Genomic DNA, 14,821 nt, shown 5'->3' with positions numbered 1-14,821 from the left:
AACTTTATTTTTATAAAAATAACAAATTTCAAATTAAATTGACGTTTAGATAAGGAGAAAATGTTACATTTGTATTTTTTCGGATTAATATAGCTTCCAATTATTGGTTTTGCGATTTCATGTTATACATGAAGAAACATGGAAGAAGTAGATCCTAGTTGCAACCCAGTGCAACCGCTATTAGAGGTAATTTACAATAAACTGCGAATATACAATATTGACTTAAATGGCGATGAAAAAAAATATTTAGTGAAGGTTTTCTATAGTTGTTAATCAATATTTGCGTAACGTTTTACAATCACTGAAAGAGATGTAAACTTGGAATTTCAAAATCCAATAAAATCTGTGTTTATACAGTTTGCCAAAAATATATGTATATATTCAGTAGATTATTTCGAAGCATGCTTATAGTGTGACGATTTTTACACCGTATAGCTATATTTCATTGTTGATGGACTATTTATAACAGAGAGTGGCTGATCTTCCATCGCATCAACACATTTATGTAATGAGAATATAAGTTTTCTCAAGATTGTCATGATAATCAGTTAAAAGTGAAAGCGGTTGAATATTGTGCCATACAGCTCTTGAGATAGACCTTTTGGCTACTATAAGGGTAGACGGGCCTGGGTCTGAATCCCAGTCTGGTCTGTTGTCTCATTCCCATGTTGTTAGGGAAAATTTCTCTCTTTTGATAGGGAGGCTCAGGTGGAACTGCGACCACTGGAGAGAAGCAGAAAGATGCCATGGTGGACCTACAGCCAGGTCAGGAGGATTACAGCAACTATGACATCGTCAGGGCGGTCCAGTTTGGGATCATGGCGCGGGTCTATGAACTGGTGGAGGGTGGACTTAATGTCAATGAGATGGACAGAGAGAATGTCAGTATACTTCACTGGGCTGCTATTAACAACAGATTAGATATTGTCAAGTAAGTCATTTTTTAATGTCATTTTTTTTTAGAAATTTATTTTTGAACTAAATTATTCAAGTTTTTTGTTTAATAGCTCTCAGAAATTAATTACAACTTAGTGACTCCAATTTATAACCAATGCACTGTTCATCATACATTTTAGATACCTGGTTGGAAAGGGTGCAGTAGTAGATAGATTTGGTGGTGACCTTGACTCCACTCCTTTGCATTGGGCAACAAGGTTTGTATTTAATTTAAAAGGCTGTTACAAGTTTTAATCAAGAGCCTTCTCCCTACCCCCCCCCCCCCCCCCCCCCCCAAATCTGTTCATGATAGATTGTGGGTTTTTTATGCTTGCATATATAAATGTCCTGAAGTACATAAATGTATAATATAAACAAGATTGATGCAATTTTTCAGACAGGGTCATTTAACTATGGTTGTTCTCCTTTTGGGATTTGGGGCAGATCCAACTCTAAGAGATGGACAGGGTGAGTTTATGATGGTGGTATCCATATATTTTATGTCCAGTAATTTTCATGATCATTTAATTGTTCTCTTTCATATTGAAAAAATGAAAATTGCAGAAACTATATTGGGATTGTTTGGAAACTTTTCAAATTGCAAATAATGACTGTTGCAACTTAAAAAATATTACACATTTACCCCATTTTTGCAAATTGTGTTTCAAGATCAAGGGAAAAAAATGGATATATGGTATTACGTTTTTTTTTACAATGGAATACGTGTTGCATGTCAACAACATTTTTTTTTCTTTTTTGCAATAAATAAATTTCAGTCATTACTTTTCTTGATTAAAGCTCATAACAATATATAAATACTTTCATGTACCAAATCCGTGCTGATATTTCGCACTATACACTAATTTAACACTTTTTTTTTGAAGGATTTAGCTGTATCCATTTAGCCAGCCAGTTTGGACACACTGCTATTGTAGCATATCTGATTGCTAAAGGTGGAGATGTGGATATGGTGGATAGGAATGGAATGACTCCACTTATGTACTCTGCTTATCGTGTGTTTGGGTAAGCCAACTGCATCTACAACCCTATTATAAAACCCATTAAATCTTTGAATCCTCTTACTAGTTGAACACATTTTTGAAATACATGTAGATGTATATGAATGTGTGTTTTTCAATATAGATCATTAACTCATTATGTTTTACAATTAGACCCTCAAAGATACTCAAGTTCTTATTACATAAAGGGGAAAAAACCCTAGAAATGCAGTTTTATTTGGTTTTACTATTCTTTGATATAATGAATTATGAGATAAAATGTTACCAGATTTACTTATAAACACTCAAACATATGGATGGTTGCCTCAATGCTGAATTGATGATTCACATTTGTTTGATTTTCAGGTATGACCCGACCCGCCTCTTGATCACTATGGGGGCAGGGATCAACAAACAGGACAAGGTCAACGGGAACACCCCCCTCCACCTGGCTTGTCAGACGGGCAACACCTGTGTAGTCAAAATGCTGTTTGATAAAAAGGCCGACCTCGATATACTTAATGCAAAGGTATAAAAAGAAACAAAATCTTGTGAAATAAAAACAAATTTATGAATTTGATTTCTGTCGACTAGTGTAGTGAAACGTGTTGAAAATGATAAAGTTTTGCTTATCATGGGGTGATTCTCATTTTTTGTTCTTTATTCACCTTGAACACAATTTATATCATGTATATAAAAAGACAAAAATAGCTGATCTTGTTGGGTAAACTCTTTGTTCACTACAACCTTGTTTATTGTACTGTTAATTTTAAATTGCACCCAAATAAAATTAACTGATGATATCAAAATGAATATATGGCTTCGTTCAATAAAATGTTTGATTATGTAGGGCCAGACAGCCATGGACGCGGCAGCTGAGTTCAAACATGCCAACATTGTGAAGCGGATGAAACAGGAGCGGGCAGACAGGGGTCTGGACCATACAAACTTTGTCAGCAAGTTTACCGGAAACAAAGTACAAATCACAGCTTTGAAAATAATCTTTACTGTTAATGAGGATATATATATATTAAGTTTTGAGGATGATTTGATAAAATCAAATTGAATATAAACTGTTAATAATTATTTGAAAGCAGGATTTTTCTTACATCTGTAATTTTGCAAGACTTGCAATTCACCAAGATGGGAGAAAAATAAAATCTTAAACTTCTTTGTCACTAGTTATTTATCTTAATACATGTCCTATTTTTTAAACTTTATACCCTGGCTCATGTTTTTGATAAACAAGTGTATTAGTACATGCATAATGTTCATTTTGTCATAAGAAATATTTCTAAGTAATGCAAGAAGAAGAAATTATCTTATTATAAGTCAAGATCACAGGAAACAAAAATAAATTGCCAATGGGTAAAATCCACAGACCTGTTCTATCTACATGTCCATGTCTCTCTTTATACAACAGGACACGAGGACGAGAGTGATGTGGTGGTTTCCTTTCTTCGCTGTGTATGCTATTGGCATCATTCCTGAACTCTCTATTCCATGGTACTATAAACTTATCCTAGCCCTCCTCAGTGCAGGAATCTGGAAATTTCTTCAAATGTAAGGACGACTTATGTACATGCATGCGCGGATCCAGAAAATTTTTCCAGGGGGGGTCCGAAGGATAATTGTGTTTGCCAGGGGGGGTCCGAGGCATATTTTCGCGATAATTTTACTATGTAAATTTAATAAATTTTCATTTTCCAGGGGGGGTTGGGACCCCCCCGACCCCCCTCTAGATCCGCGCATGACATGTATATTCATTTTTCTAAAAAGATTACTGCTTGTTATCTTAAAATATAACATACCGGTAATTTCAGCTAACGAAATAGTTGTCACAAATGAGATGATAATTTCAACAATGCATTTGGGTTCTTTTTCAGGTTTTTCTTTGATGAGAGACTTATGAACATTGTGCCTGTGTCCGTCTATTTAAGTTCAAAATTGATGATGTATATCACATGGTTCCTTTATCTTCTTCCATGTATCCTTTTTTCACTTATTTATGATCAAAGAACACAATTTGATGCTTTGATTTCCTTATTTAATGTCTATTTTATTTCAAAGTTTTATTGATATAATTTATTTATGTGATGACTGCAAACTTTATCATTAAATGTGTAGAAAATACAATACAGCAGATTTTTAGTTCCTGGCATCAGATATGTAGAAATGATCCTTGTTTTGCATTATACTGTATTTCTGTGTAATGTACAGTAAAAAAGATTTTCTTGAATGGTGATAGATGTAGAAATGACATGGACAAAGTCAGTTTTGTTTTGGTTGAACACAGTTCTGTTGTGTTACAACTTCTACATGGCGTGGCAGACAGACCCTGGCTTCATTAAGTCCAACAGAGAACAAAAGTTACAGGTCAGTCTGAAAAATTAGAACCAGATACACAACACTTTCTCCCAGGAAAATAAAATTGTCATACATGTCCTGTATGTATGTCAGTTTTTCAATAAATATACATATTGAAATGTAGTAAAATAGATTCATTTAATTCTGTAGAAGAAAGGATATTTATGTGAAATCATTTGAATCTTTAAACATTAGTTTTGTTACTGAGGAAAAACAATAAATAATGATCATTAGGTCAATGATTCATGCATCTTTCATTCCTATCCATCATTTGAATTGGTATTGTTTGATTTTCTTTTTCTATGACTTTCAGACAATCATAGATTTAGCAGAGAAGCAGACTTTGACCTTGAATCAGTTTTGTAGCACTTGTCTGATTCATCGTCCAATCAGATCAAAGCATTGTTCAGCCTGTGATAAATGTGTGGCAAAATTCGACCACCATTGTCCCTGGACGGACAATTGCATTGGTAGGTACACAAATTGAATAGAAGTGATCATAGACAGTTTTGCAATGTTACAGCGAATTACAGAATACCGGTAGAGTTTTCAATAGCTTGTTGGGTTGCTCAATAGGGTATTCAATTTGGTCAGCAAGGTATCACATTAGGTTTAAATCTAGGTCATGTGATTACTCAGGTATGACAGCGATAAAGTGAGTTAATCTAGTAAACATTTGCACATTTGGGCCTTTTTTGTTTCTCCCTGTTGTCCTACATTACTGCTATAAAAGTCTGAACTAATTAAGCAGTCACAGCACAAAAATACTCTTAGTGCTGTATGTTGCACCAGGAATTGGGGAACCAAAATGTCTAATAATTTTTTGCAGGAAAAAAATATCTCCGTAATTCTTAAAGTTATGCTTTTCTCTTTTGTTTGTTTCTTCAGAAATGTCTTTTGAATAACATTTTTAGGTCACCTGAGTCACTCAGGTGACCTATTGCAATTGGTCTTCGTCCGTCGTCGTGCGTCTGTGCGTCGTGCGTCGTGCGTTAACAATTTTACATTTTTAACTTCTTCTTGAAAACTACCAGGCCAATCGTTACCATTTTTGGTGTGAAGCATCTCTATGGTAAGAAGAATCTAAATTGTGAAATTCATGGCTCTACCACCCCTAGGGTGCCACGGGCGGGGCCAAATATGCAAAAAAAAGCCAAATTTTCAAAAATCTTCTTCTCTACTCCCACGCATGTGAGGAAAAAACTAAATGCATGGTTATGTTGTCCATGAAGCCCTCTACCAAAATTGTGAAATTTATGGCCCCTGGGTCAGGGGTTCTGACTCTAGGGTGGGGCCAATGTGGCCATATAGTAAAAATGTATTAAATCTTAGAAAATCTTCTTCTCTACTACCATATACATTGGTCAAAAACTAAATGCATGATTATGATGTCCATGAAGCCCTTAACCTAAATTGTGAAATTTATGACCCCTGGGTCAGGGGTTCAGGCTCTAGGGTGGGGCCAATATGGCCAAATCGTAAAAATGTATTAAATCTTAGAAAATCTTCTTCTCTACTATCATATATATTTGTCAAAAACTAAATGCATGATAATGATGTCCATGAAGCCCTCAACCTAAATTGTGAAATTCATGACCCCATGGTCAGGGGTTCAGGCTCTAGGGTGGGGCCAATATGGCCAAATTGTAAAAATGTATTAAATCTTAGAAAATCTTCTTCTCTACCCCCATATATATTTGTTAAAAACTAAATGCATGATTATGATGTCCATGAAGCCCTCTACCAAAATTGTGAAATTCATGACCCCTGGGTCAGGGGTTCAGGCTCTAGGGTGGGGCCAATATGGCCAAATAGTAAAAATGTATTAAATCTTAGAAAATCTTCTTCTCTACTCCCATATATATTTGTTAAAAATTAAATGCATTGTTATGATGTCCATGAGGCCCTCTACCAAAATTGTGAAATTCATGACCACTTTATTAGGTGTTCAGGCTCTAGGGTGGGGCCAATATGGCCATATAGTAAAACTTTTTTAAATCTTAAAAAATCTTCTTCTCTACTCCCACACATGTGAGCAAAAAACTGAATACATGGTTATGATGTCCATGAGGGCCTCTACTAAAATTGTGAAATTCATGCCCCTTTGTTAGGTGTTCAGGCTCTAGGGTTGGGCCAATATGGCCATATAGTAAAAATGTTTTAAATCTTAAAAAATCTTCTTCTCTACTCCCACACATGTGGGCAAAAAAATAAATACATGGTTATGATATTCACAATCTCCTTTACCTAAATTGTGAAATTCATGGTCCTTGGGTCAGGGGTTCAGAACATGAAAAGGGGGGGGGGGGGGGGGGGGGCGCAATATCGCAATATAGTGTTAATGCATATAATGTTTAAAAATTTTCTTCTCTATTCTCACACATCTGTATAAAAAAAACTGACTAATAATTATGTTTACCAGGAAGTCCTCTACTGAAATTTTAATTTTCATGTCCCCTCAAGGATGGGTTTTGACTCTAGGGCAGGGCCAAATAGGATGTATAGATGTTAATGCATATAACGTTAAAACTCCCACACACCTGAAAGGAAAACTGAATTCATGATTTTGTAGACCAGATCTTTTAGTTTTTCACCAAAATAATAGGTTTCACAGTTCTTTTTGAAATGTGGTCGTCATTACAAATTTATAATTTTTCTACTCCAGTATGAAACCTAATTAATTAGATGCGTATATGAGACTCCATGACAAGTTTGTGTATGGGATATATGCTACTCAGGTGACCGTTAAGGCCAATTGGCCTCTTGTTTGAAAAACAAAATTCAAATTACTCCAAGCAGAATTGATGCTCTATAGAATCCAGTGCTGTTCAGGTGAACATTCTTTTTAAAGGTCTATGAATAGAATAGCTAACAATAGGAGAGAGTGTTCTAGAGGTTTTCTTTGTGCCAAATGAATTGGTTGAGTGCAAAATAACAATCTACACTTGGGTAACAACAGGACCTAGATTTAAACCTGATGTGATACCTTGCTGACCAAATTGAATACACTATTGAGCAATCCAAAAAGCTATTGAAAACTCTACCGGTATTCTGTAATTCGCTGTAACTGGTAACTTATATTCAGATTTTCTTCTAGTATTTTTTCTTCAGATATATTATGATCAATACATTTAATCAGTATGTCTACTTAAATTTTATTTTGTTTCCAGACAAGAAAAGTTAGTTACATTTACCGGTACATTCAAACTGTTGTTGTATGGCCGATATAATATTCAGTACACAGTCATATAATTAGTGAGAATCAGCTAACATTTTACTTGATTATGTTTTTGTTACCTTGGACAGGTGCATACAACCATAAATACTTCATTGGATTCCTTATATTTCTCCTGTGTATGTTGTCATGGTGTGTTCATGGAACCTTTGCTTGTAAGTTATCTCCTTTGATCTCATATGTACATGTAGGTCTAGACCAGGTTATTAATATATATGTAATTATGTCTCTAGGGACATTTGTAGTACATGTGTTATATACCGGGTAAATTTTAATAAAATGCTTGATTTTCTGAAGAATTTTTTAATTCAGCTTGCTGTGCCATAATTTCATTCAGTGCACATGGAAAAAATATACTACATTGTATTAAATCATGAATCATGTACCTTGATAGTAAATAAGCAATAGTGATCCTTTGAGAATTTAAAATGTATAAGAATTTATTTTATGATAATAAGATTATTTGAGGATATGTTTACTTTGTTGATAACAAAAGTGCATATTTTTATGATGTATGATACACATTCGATACACAATTATACACATTCCACAATGGGCAAAATATATCTTGACCCACTATTACAGCATTTCATAAGATACCTTAAAGTTTCTCTAAATTCTTCATGAACTACAATTTGCATTGTGATCTTATTAAGTTATATACTGTGGAATCATTAGAATTCGTGGTGGCTCAATTTTCGTGGTATTCAGGGGTAGCCCTCCCCCACTAATTTAAATCCTCAACGAAAACAATTTTAGAAAGAGTTATCTTTGTTGCTGAAACAGTAACCGACGCATCCACGAAATTACATCCCCACGAATCAGCAAAAAAGTCATAATCCACGAAAATTGGCCTCCACGAATTTAAATGATTCCACAGTATGTTAAATACACTTAATGTTAAATGTTTTTTTTTAACAGACTGGAGGGCCAATTGTCCGTTTGACATATATGAGGATGGCATTACTGGAATCCTGTACAAAGTCCTCAAAACCTCGCCCTGGGTGTTCTGGGTGGGTGCCAATGCCATGGTCCACATCGTGTGGGTCACAGTGCTGCTGTCCTGTCAACTGTATCAGGTAAACTTACGAATTTCAGGTACTGGCTGCAAATGAAGCAGGTTTGACAAATATGATAAGAGACTGTAAATGGATTTTTTACTGTCTGTAAATGAATTCTTTACTGGCTGTAAATGACGCGTGTTCTCTGTAGGGCTTACAGAAGGGCTTCAGTAACTGGGATGCAGAAAATAATGATGCTTCTAATTGGAACCAATTTTTAGAATGATGTTAAAGTTTTCACTTTGGGATGGGTTTCATAAATGCAGACAAACACAGCTCTAAATACAGTATAAATTATTATTAAATATGGATTGTTTGGTGTAAAACTGTACACATTATCATGTACACAGGTTGTTTGGCTGGGGATGACCACCAATGAGAGAATGAACCACGGCAGGTACACTTACTTATCAGGAAACTACCCTCAGTCGCATGGCCATGGACACAGTCATGGAGATGATAAGGAGTGCAAGCACAAAGTCAAGAACCCGTTTGAGTGAGTGGATCCTCTGTCATAACTACTATGGTGTAGTTTGTATTTTAGGGCATCAATTGGTGGTTTAAATAAAATTGGCTATTTGAAGGATATGTTAATTCATTGGTAATGGTCTTGTCATTAAAGTATGCTTTTTGCATATTTTATTTGGATGAATTATTTGATAGTTTGGATGACTTTATAAGAATTTCCATAAAAAGTTAATAACTGTTAATATGACAGTACATTCAAGACTTTGATTATTCTGATTATTTTTTTCTTGATATTTTTTCTGGTAACGTACAAGATCCTAAAGGGCTGAAGTTGAAACTGAAATTCTCTGTTTTACAGTCGAGGACCAATAAGAAACCTTATTGACATCTTGGACCTCCAGTTTTGTGGCTTGCTTCGCCCAAATAGAATTGATTGGATGAATCTCTACTCCCTTCCTGGACATAAAACACCTTCTTTAGGAAAAATGAACTTTGGAGTCTCAAGAGAAAACTACCAGTTTGTTTGATGCAATTAGGTTTTAAATATGCTTAGTTTCAATGGATATTATTTTCACCATCATATCAGTGATTTGTTTTGTTCATTCATTCCTGGTTTTTAAGGCGTCGAGCTAATGCTCGGCAGCCTTCTAGCGATCGTCTGGATTGGCAATCGTCCAAAAATTCATGCTCTGCACCGCCTTTTAAATGCGCATAAGGAATAAGTTCTTTAAATTGTTAAACGTATTGCAAGATTTTTATTCCATTTATTAAACTAAATTGTGTACAAAAAACCCGATTTTGCCTCCCTGGTTATTGACAACTCATTGCATAAGTATAAATTTGCTTAATCAAGAAATGGCGGATGAATACAATAAGGTGAAAAAATTTACTAAATATTATTTAAGTTTATCGCTTACATTTTAAGTAGAGATCGTGCCCGATAGAAATAAAATTTGATATGTAAATTTATTTGTTATCGGGCATGGTCTCCAATATAAATGTAAGAGATAAACATATCTAGTGATTTTGTTGCAATAAATAAACAGAATAATGCAGTTGGTTTGGTCAAGCATTTAAGATAGCACGTGTTGTGGATTTGTTTGTAAACAACCATAAGTAATCTTGTTTCAAACGGAAATTGAAATATAAATAGAAGTATGTTTTATTATTATAATTAGGGGCACACTGTTGATGTATTTAAATTATAAACCTGTGAAAATTGTTCAAAGACTGTTAAAAGCAGAAAGAAAATAATTTATTTTGAACTTCGAAATTTCTTTTTTGATTTTGTAACCATGATGAGTTATTGTATTATAAACGCATCACTACCTATTTTATAAGGAAATATACTGATGTTTTTGTTTTTAAAGCAACACAAATTTAAACATAATTCAGTTACTTAATTTTTTATTCAAATATTATTTGATATGCGACAATTAGTACAAATTCTATTTATTGATATCTTTCTATATAAAAGAACATGTCAGCTCGACGCCTTTGTGGCCGTTCCGGCCTTTGATTATTGATGTTGAAAGAGATTTTTTACACTCACTTGTTCATTGTTTTTTAGATTATTTATTAGAGTATTTCATTCTGATTAGTTTACATGCACATAATAAATACCAATTATAAGGGAAAAACCAAACAATAGAAAGCCAAAATGTTGTTAGTATGAAAATATTTGTCAGCTTTTTTTAATTCCTTGAATCCATATACATGTATATGAACATAGCATGTGAGTATTAGTCAGTATGCATGTGCATTTTAGTTTTAAAGTGAAACTGTTTGGTTTTTTTGTTGCATTAATACATGTGTATATATAGCTGAAATTACACCCTTGTATAAATTCAACATTGAAAGAAGCTCAGATAGGGGGGTCCACTGTTGATCAAGGTTCACATTGACAATATGATTAAGTAATGTGCAGTTTTGCTTCGTATTTTACCTTTTGATTCAGGAAAATGCATTGCAGCTGCTTAAATATGGATTAATTGCTGTTTTTGTGGAAACTGCTGGTTTTTAAGTGTTTTTTTCTTTAAATTAAAATTGCTAGTAATTTACACCAAAAATTGACAGGTACCTCATATTTAATATAGAAAGCAAAGCATTATGCTGTGTATTTTAAGCACCGCTTTTTCTGCTTTAAATCATGGTTGTGTTTACAAAGAGCAATGCTGATCAAACAGCTAAGTGACTGTGTACACTGTAGCTGTTGTTTGAACTAATACAGTATTCTTCAGAATGCTGCAATATTTTTCTTGCTTCATGAATAGCCTTATGCATTTGCCACAGAATAATTTGTCTTTTTGTTTTGTATGTGATTTACAGTGGCTGCTATTACATGTGTTTCATTTAAAAGGTTTTTACCTTTTCTGATGTTCAACTGGAAATGTGACATAAAGAAATCCATAAAGATAGACAGATACATGTAGAGAGAGAGAGAGAGAGAGAGAGAGATGATCAACATTCTGTGTCCGTTATGAAGTTTTGCATTTTTTTGCATGGCAATGTCAGTAGAATAGAAAAATCAAAACGCTATCAGAACTTTCCTGTAATATATTCATATAGAAAAGTTACTGGATCTGTAGTACTGCTTACCTGAAGTTCTTATTTTCATTTGTGTTTTTTTATTGTGTGAGACAAGGTAATGTTTCTATGGCTATTCTATGAGATATAGAAAAGTCAGCGGCCATATTTAAGATTTTTCAGGGCACCACCAATACTGCTAGTTGAATTTCCAGTGCAATGAATTATAAAAAATGTATACAAGACTGAAATGCATGCAAAACCAGTGCAAGGAAATATTGTCGCTAACAAAACAAACATTATTTTACTGTTGCCTTCAACATGAATCCGGACTTGTCAATGTTTTTCCGTTTGCAGAAGATTAAGTTGAAAGTTTATTTTATTAATGTCATTTAAGCAAACAGGCATTGGTAACCATGACACCAGTAATCCGAATGCACTTAAATTTTTGATGAATTTTTTATGGAAGCTCATTTTAATGTGGAATATATCAGAACATTGTTGATTTATTTATCCATGTGATTTTTCGTGGATCAAAATGTTTTTTTTAACACATTTGATCTACAGAAGGCATTGATACTTTGTGCATTAATTAAATGTTCAAAATTTATATTATTAATGCTATCAGACATTGAATTGTACTATAAGCTTATTCAGTTTCAGTAACAATTTTTTGGCTTGTAATTTCTGGTTGTCTTGCTACAGTACAACATGGACCTTTTCACTCAATGCTTCTGTTGGCTAAAAATAACTTGTCCATTTGGGTATTTCAGTTTTGTAGAATTTTGAGATAATGTATTTTGATTTCCTCTTTCCCACTTTAGGGGGACTTGATATAAGGTTTAGATAAGTAATTAAGCTTAGGTGATTAACTGATAAACAATTTCACTAACCAGCTAATACAGTAAAACTCGGTTATACTGTAGTCATAGGGACAAGTAGATTTACTTTGCTATATCTGAATTCATTATAACCTTAAAATTGTGCAAGGATTTGTTAAAGATTTTGTCAGGTATTCTATGAAACTTGTTATATCTAAGAATTCGCTCTAGCAATGTTCTACTAAACGAGTTTTACTGTAGTTCGGTAACTTGCCATTTCTGTTGGTTGGTGCTGTGTTCAATCTCTGTTTCTTTCTGTTGAAGTGATGAAATGGGTCATCAGGTCACAAGAGAGAGTTTTTATACTTTTATATCTTATTTGCTTTTCTGTGATACATTAAGCATTGTAATTTACTCCTATCCTTTATTTAAATGTCAATAAACTGAATGCGTATATAATTCAAAACTTGTTACGTTTTTTGGTCTGGCAGATAGATTAAAAGCCCGCTAGCCAAGGTGACAATTTAGATACAGAGAAGAAAAAGCAAATACCCAATAAAATCTTATGTGGTAAAGATAATAGATATAATGTTTTATATTATATATAACACAGTAGAATGAAATTAAGTGTTTCTATCTGTATTTTAAAATAAAACTTTTCATAGCTTGTAAATTCTCCGATTTTAAACTTGAATTTAACATATGTAATGAATGAATCAATATGGCACTGCATCGTTTTTTGTTTTTTTTTTGGGGGGGGGGGGGGTGGGGGTGTTAAACTTTATTCATTATTTCGTCATTCTTAAACAAATACAGTTGTATCTTTATATAAAAAAAAATGCGAAGATGCATTGAAAGCATGCATTTTCTTTGGTAAGTCAAGTGAAGAAATGGTGGCCTCAGTTTTGTCTGCATACTCTTTGAATTTTTTCTTTATACATATACATTTTAAAATAGTGTACACGCGTTTGAGTGACCATATGACTGCATAGAAAGAATAATCTTACCGTGACCAGCCTGCGCTCAGGCCAATTTTAACGATAGGACATTTAATCTAATGATTGTATCGATAAATTTAATCAAACGACATACAGACTAACTCGTTTACAAATCTTTTAATAAAGCTAATTATCGAGATAATTTGATAATGTGCTGCATAGGATCTCTGCGTATTTTACTGAGCGTCTGTAACGACGTAAAGATGAAATCGGGATGAACTCCTTCAATCAGGTTACAGCCAGGAAAGAAGTAGCTGGGGAGGTGATGTGTCGCCAGACAGTGAAACAAGTCGTCTAAAAGACCCAGGATGTTGGGCGCCATCTGACCCTCTGCCCACGAGGATACTGGGTAGTTGTGACATGCGCGAAGGAATATCATCTTCAAATAGTAAGAATGGAGGATGCCTGGATGGTTTAAGTGCCAATAGCGTATGCTTTTAAAAATCCTGTAGCACGTGATTGCAAAAGGTATTTTTGATTGAATTTCTCGCAGAAGACCAAGTTCCAGTCTATTATAAGACAGTCTCCATTCAACTCTTTCTTGACCCCTTGACGAACATTTCCCTACAAGATGCAAATTATCGTTCCTGAAATGTTGCATTGCGTCCTCTGCAAGCCATTTTGGTTGATCTTGAAGCCAAGGAAAAAATCCTTTGGGCAGTTTTGTTAGAGGAAGTTCTAGAGCTACAACCAAATCACAGCTGACCACAACATTATCAAAGCCCCCCAGACGTAACGTCACAGCCGGGGGGTTAAACTCAAGCTTAAATTGGTCCTTTAAAAGTGGAATCTGTCCGAATATATGTTCTATCTGTTTATACATATCTTCCACAACGAGCAGAGGATTTAAATACATTTCCCCTATCCGTTTTGGCGAGCTTGGGATGGTACAGAAATGTCCCCACTTTTGTCTGTAATCTGGACTGTTAACATACAACAGAAAGTAACCCTTTGTTGTCCCCTCCTGTTCCACCATTACAATGGGACTGCTTGCAGTTGTTCCAACTTCAATACCTCGAAACACGCATAAAATATCCATTTCCAGTTCCATTTCCACCTTTCCACCAGCCCCTCTGGACATGTTGGGGATATTCACACCTTCAGAAGTACTCCCTGACCATACAAATTTGACGTCAGTATATCGTGGGTGTTTCTGCAAAGGTTTTTGTAAGCAGTTTTGAATAGCTGCAAAAACTGACGGGAATATTTTGGCTGAGATTCCGTCCATCGAAGCAAAACCTTCGCCGCCGAGAAACTGATCTTTTAAAGCATTATTTAGCTCCGTTATTGATTGACCAGAGACTCGGTCTGTATCAGAGAAACTCTTTTCCGCCATTGTATATTTTGTTTATAATGCTGGCTGCTATTTTCTGTTTACAAGTAACCGCTTGAGTGGAATCACTTACACTTG

At 34.5% G+C, this 14,821-nt stretch overlaps 2 protein-coding genes across 2 annotated transcripts; one reads left to right on the top strand and one right to left on the bottom strand.

Moving 5' to 3' along the window:
- Window positions 1-110: 110 nt before the first annotated feature.
- LOC128160788 (palmitoyltransferase ZDHHC17-like) lies at window positions 111-10,929 on the top strand. The gene is made up of 16 exons (XM_052824120.1): window positions 111-186; window positions 699-931; window positions 1,077-1,154; window positions 1,334-1,404; window positions 1,821-1,959; window positions 2,301-2,463; window positions 2,785-2,910; window positions 3,358-3,497; window positions 3,821-3,921; window positions 4,183-4,310; window positions 4,615-4,771; window positions 7,608-7,691; window positions 8,458-8,615; window positions 8,948-9,093; window positions 9,424-9,684; window positions 10,588-10,929. Exons 1-15 carry the CDS (start codon window positions 139-141, stop codon window positions 9,590-9,592), a joined length of 1,941 nt encoding a protein of 646 aa, XP_052680080.1. The 5' UTR covers window positions 111-138; the 3' UTR covers window positions 9,593-9,684; window positions 10,588-10,929.
- Window positions 10,930-13,540: 2,611 nt separating this feature from the next.
- LOC128192283 (nucleotidyltransferase MB21D2-like) lies at window positions 13,541-14,746 on the bottom strand. The gene has a single exon (XM_052864863.1). It carries the CDS (start codon window positions 14,744-14,746, stop codon window positions 13,541-13,543), a length of 1,206 nt encoding a protein of 401 aa, XP_052720823.1.
- Between the last annotated feature and the right edge of the window lie 75 nt (window positions 14,747-14,821).

The sequence above is a fragment of the Crassostrea angulata genome, chromosome 1 (genome assembly GCF_025612915.1).
Source record: "Crassostrea angulata isolate pt1a10 chromosome 1, ASM2561291v2, whole genome shotgun sequence".
NCBI lineage: Eukaryota > Metazoa > Mollusca > Bivalvia > Ostreida > Ostreidae > Magallana > Magallana angulata.
The sequence above is the reverse complement of the archived record's forward strand: the minus strand, read 5'-3'. Positions and strand labels throughout refer to the sequence as shown.

Coding starts and splice junctions, on each gene's coding strand:
- LOC128160788 (XM_052824120.1), top strand. CDS start 139: ATGGAAGAAGTAGATCCTAGTTGCAACCCAGTGCAACCGCTATTAGAG. Junction 3,922..4,182: donor GTTCCTTTATCTTCTTCCAT/GTATCCTTTTTT, acceptor GAATGGTGATAG/ATGTAGAAATGACATGGACA. Junction 9,094..9,423: donor AAAGTCAAGAACCCGTTTGA/GTGAGTGGATCC, acceptor TCTGTTTTACAG/TCGAGGACCAATAAGAAACC.
- LOC128192283 (XM_052864863.1), bottom strand. CDS start 14,746: ATGGCGGAAAAGAGTTTCTCTGATACAGACCGAGTCTCTGGTCAATCA.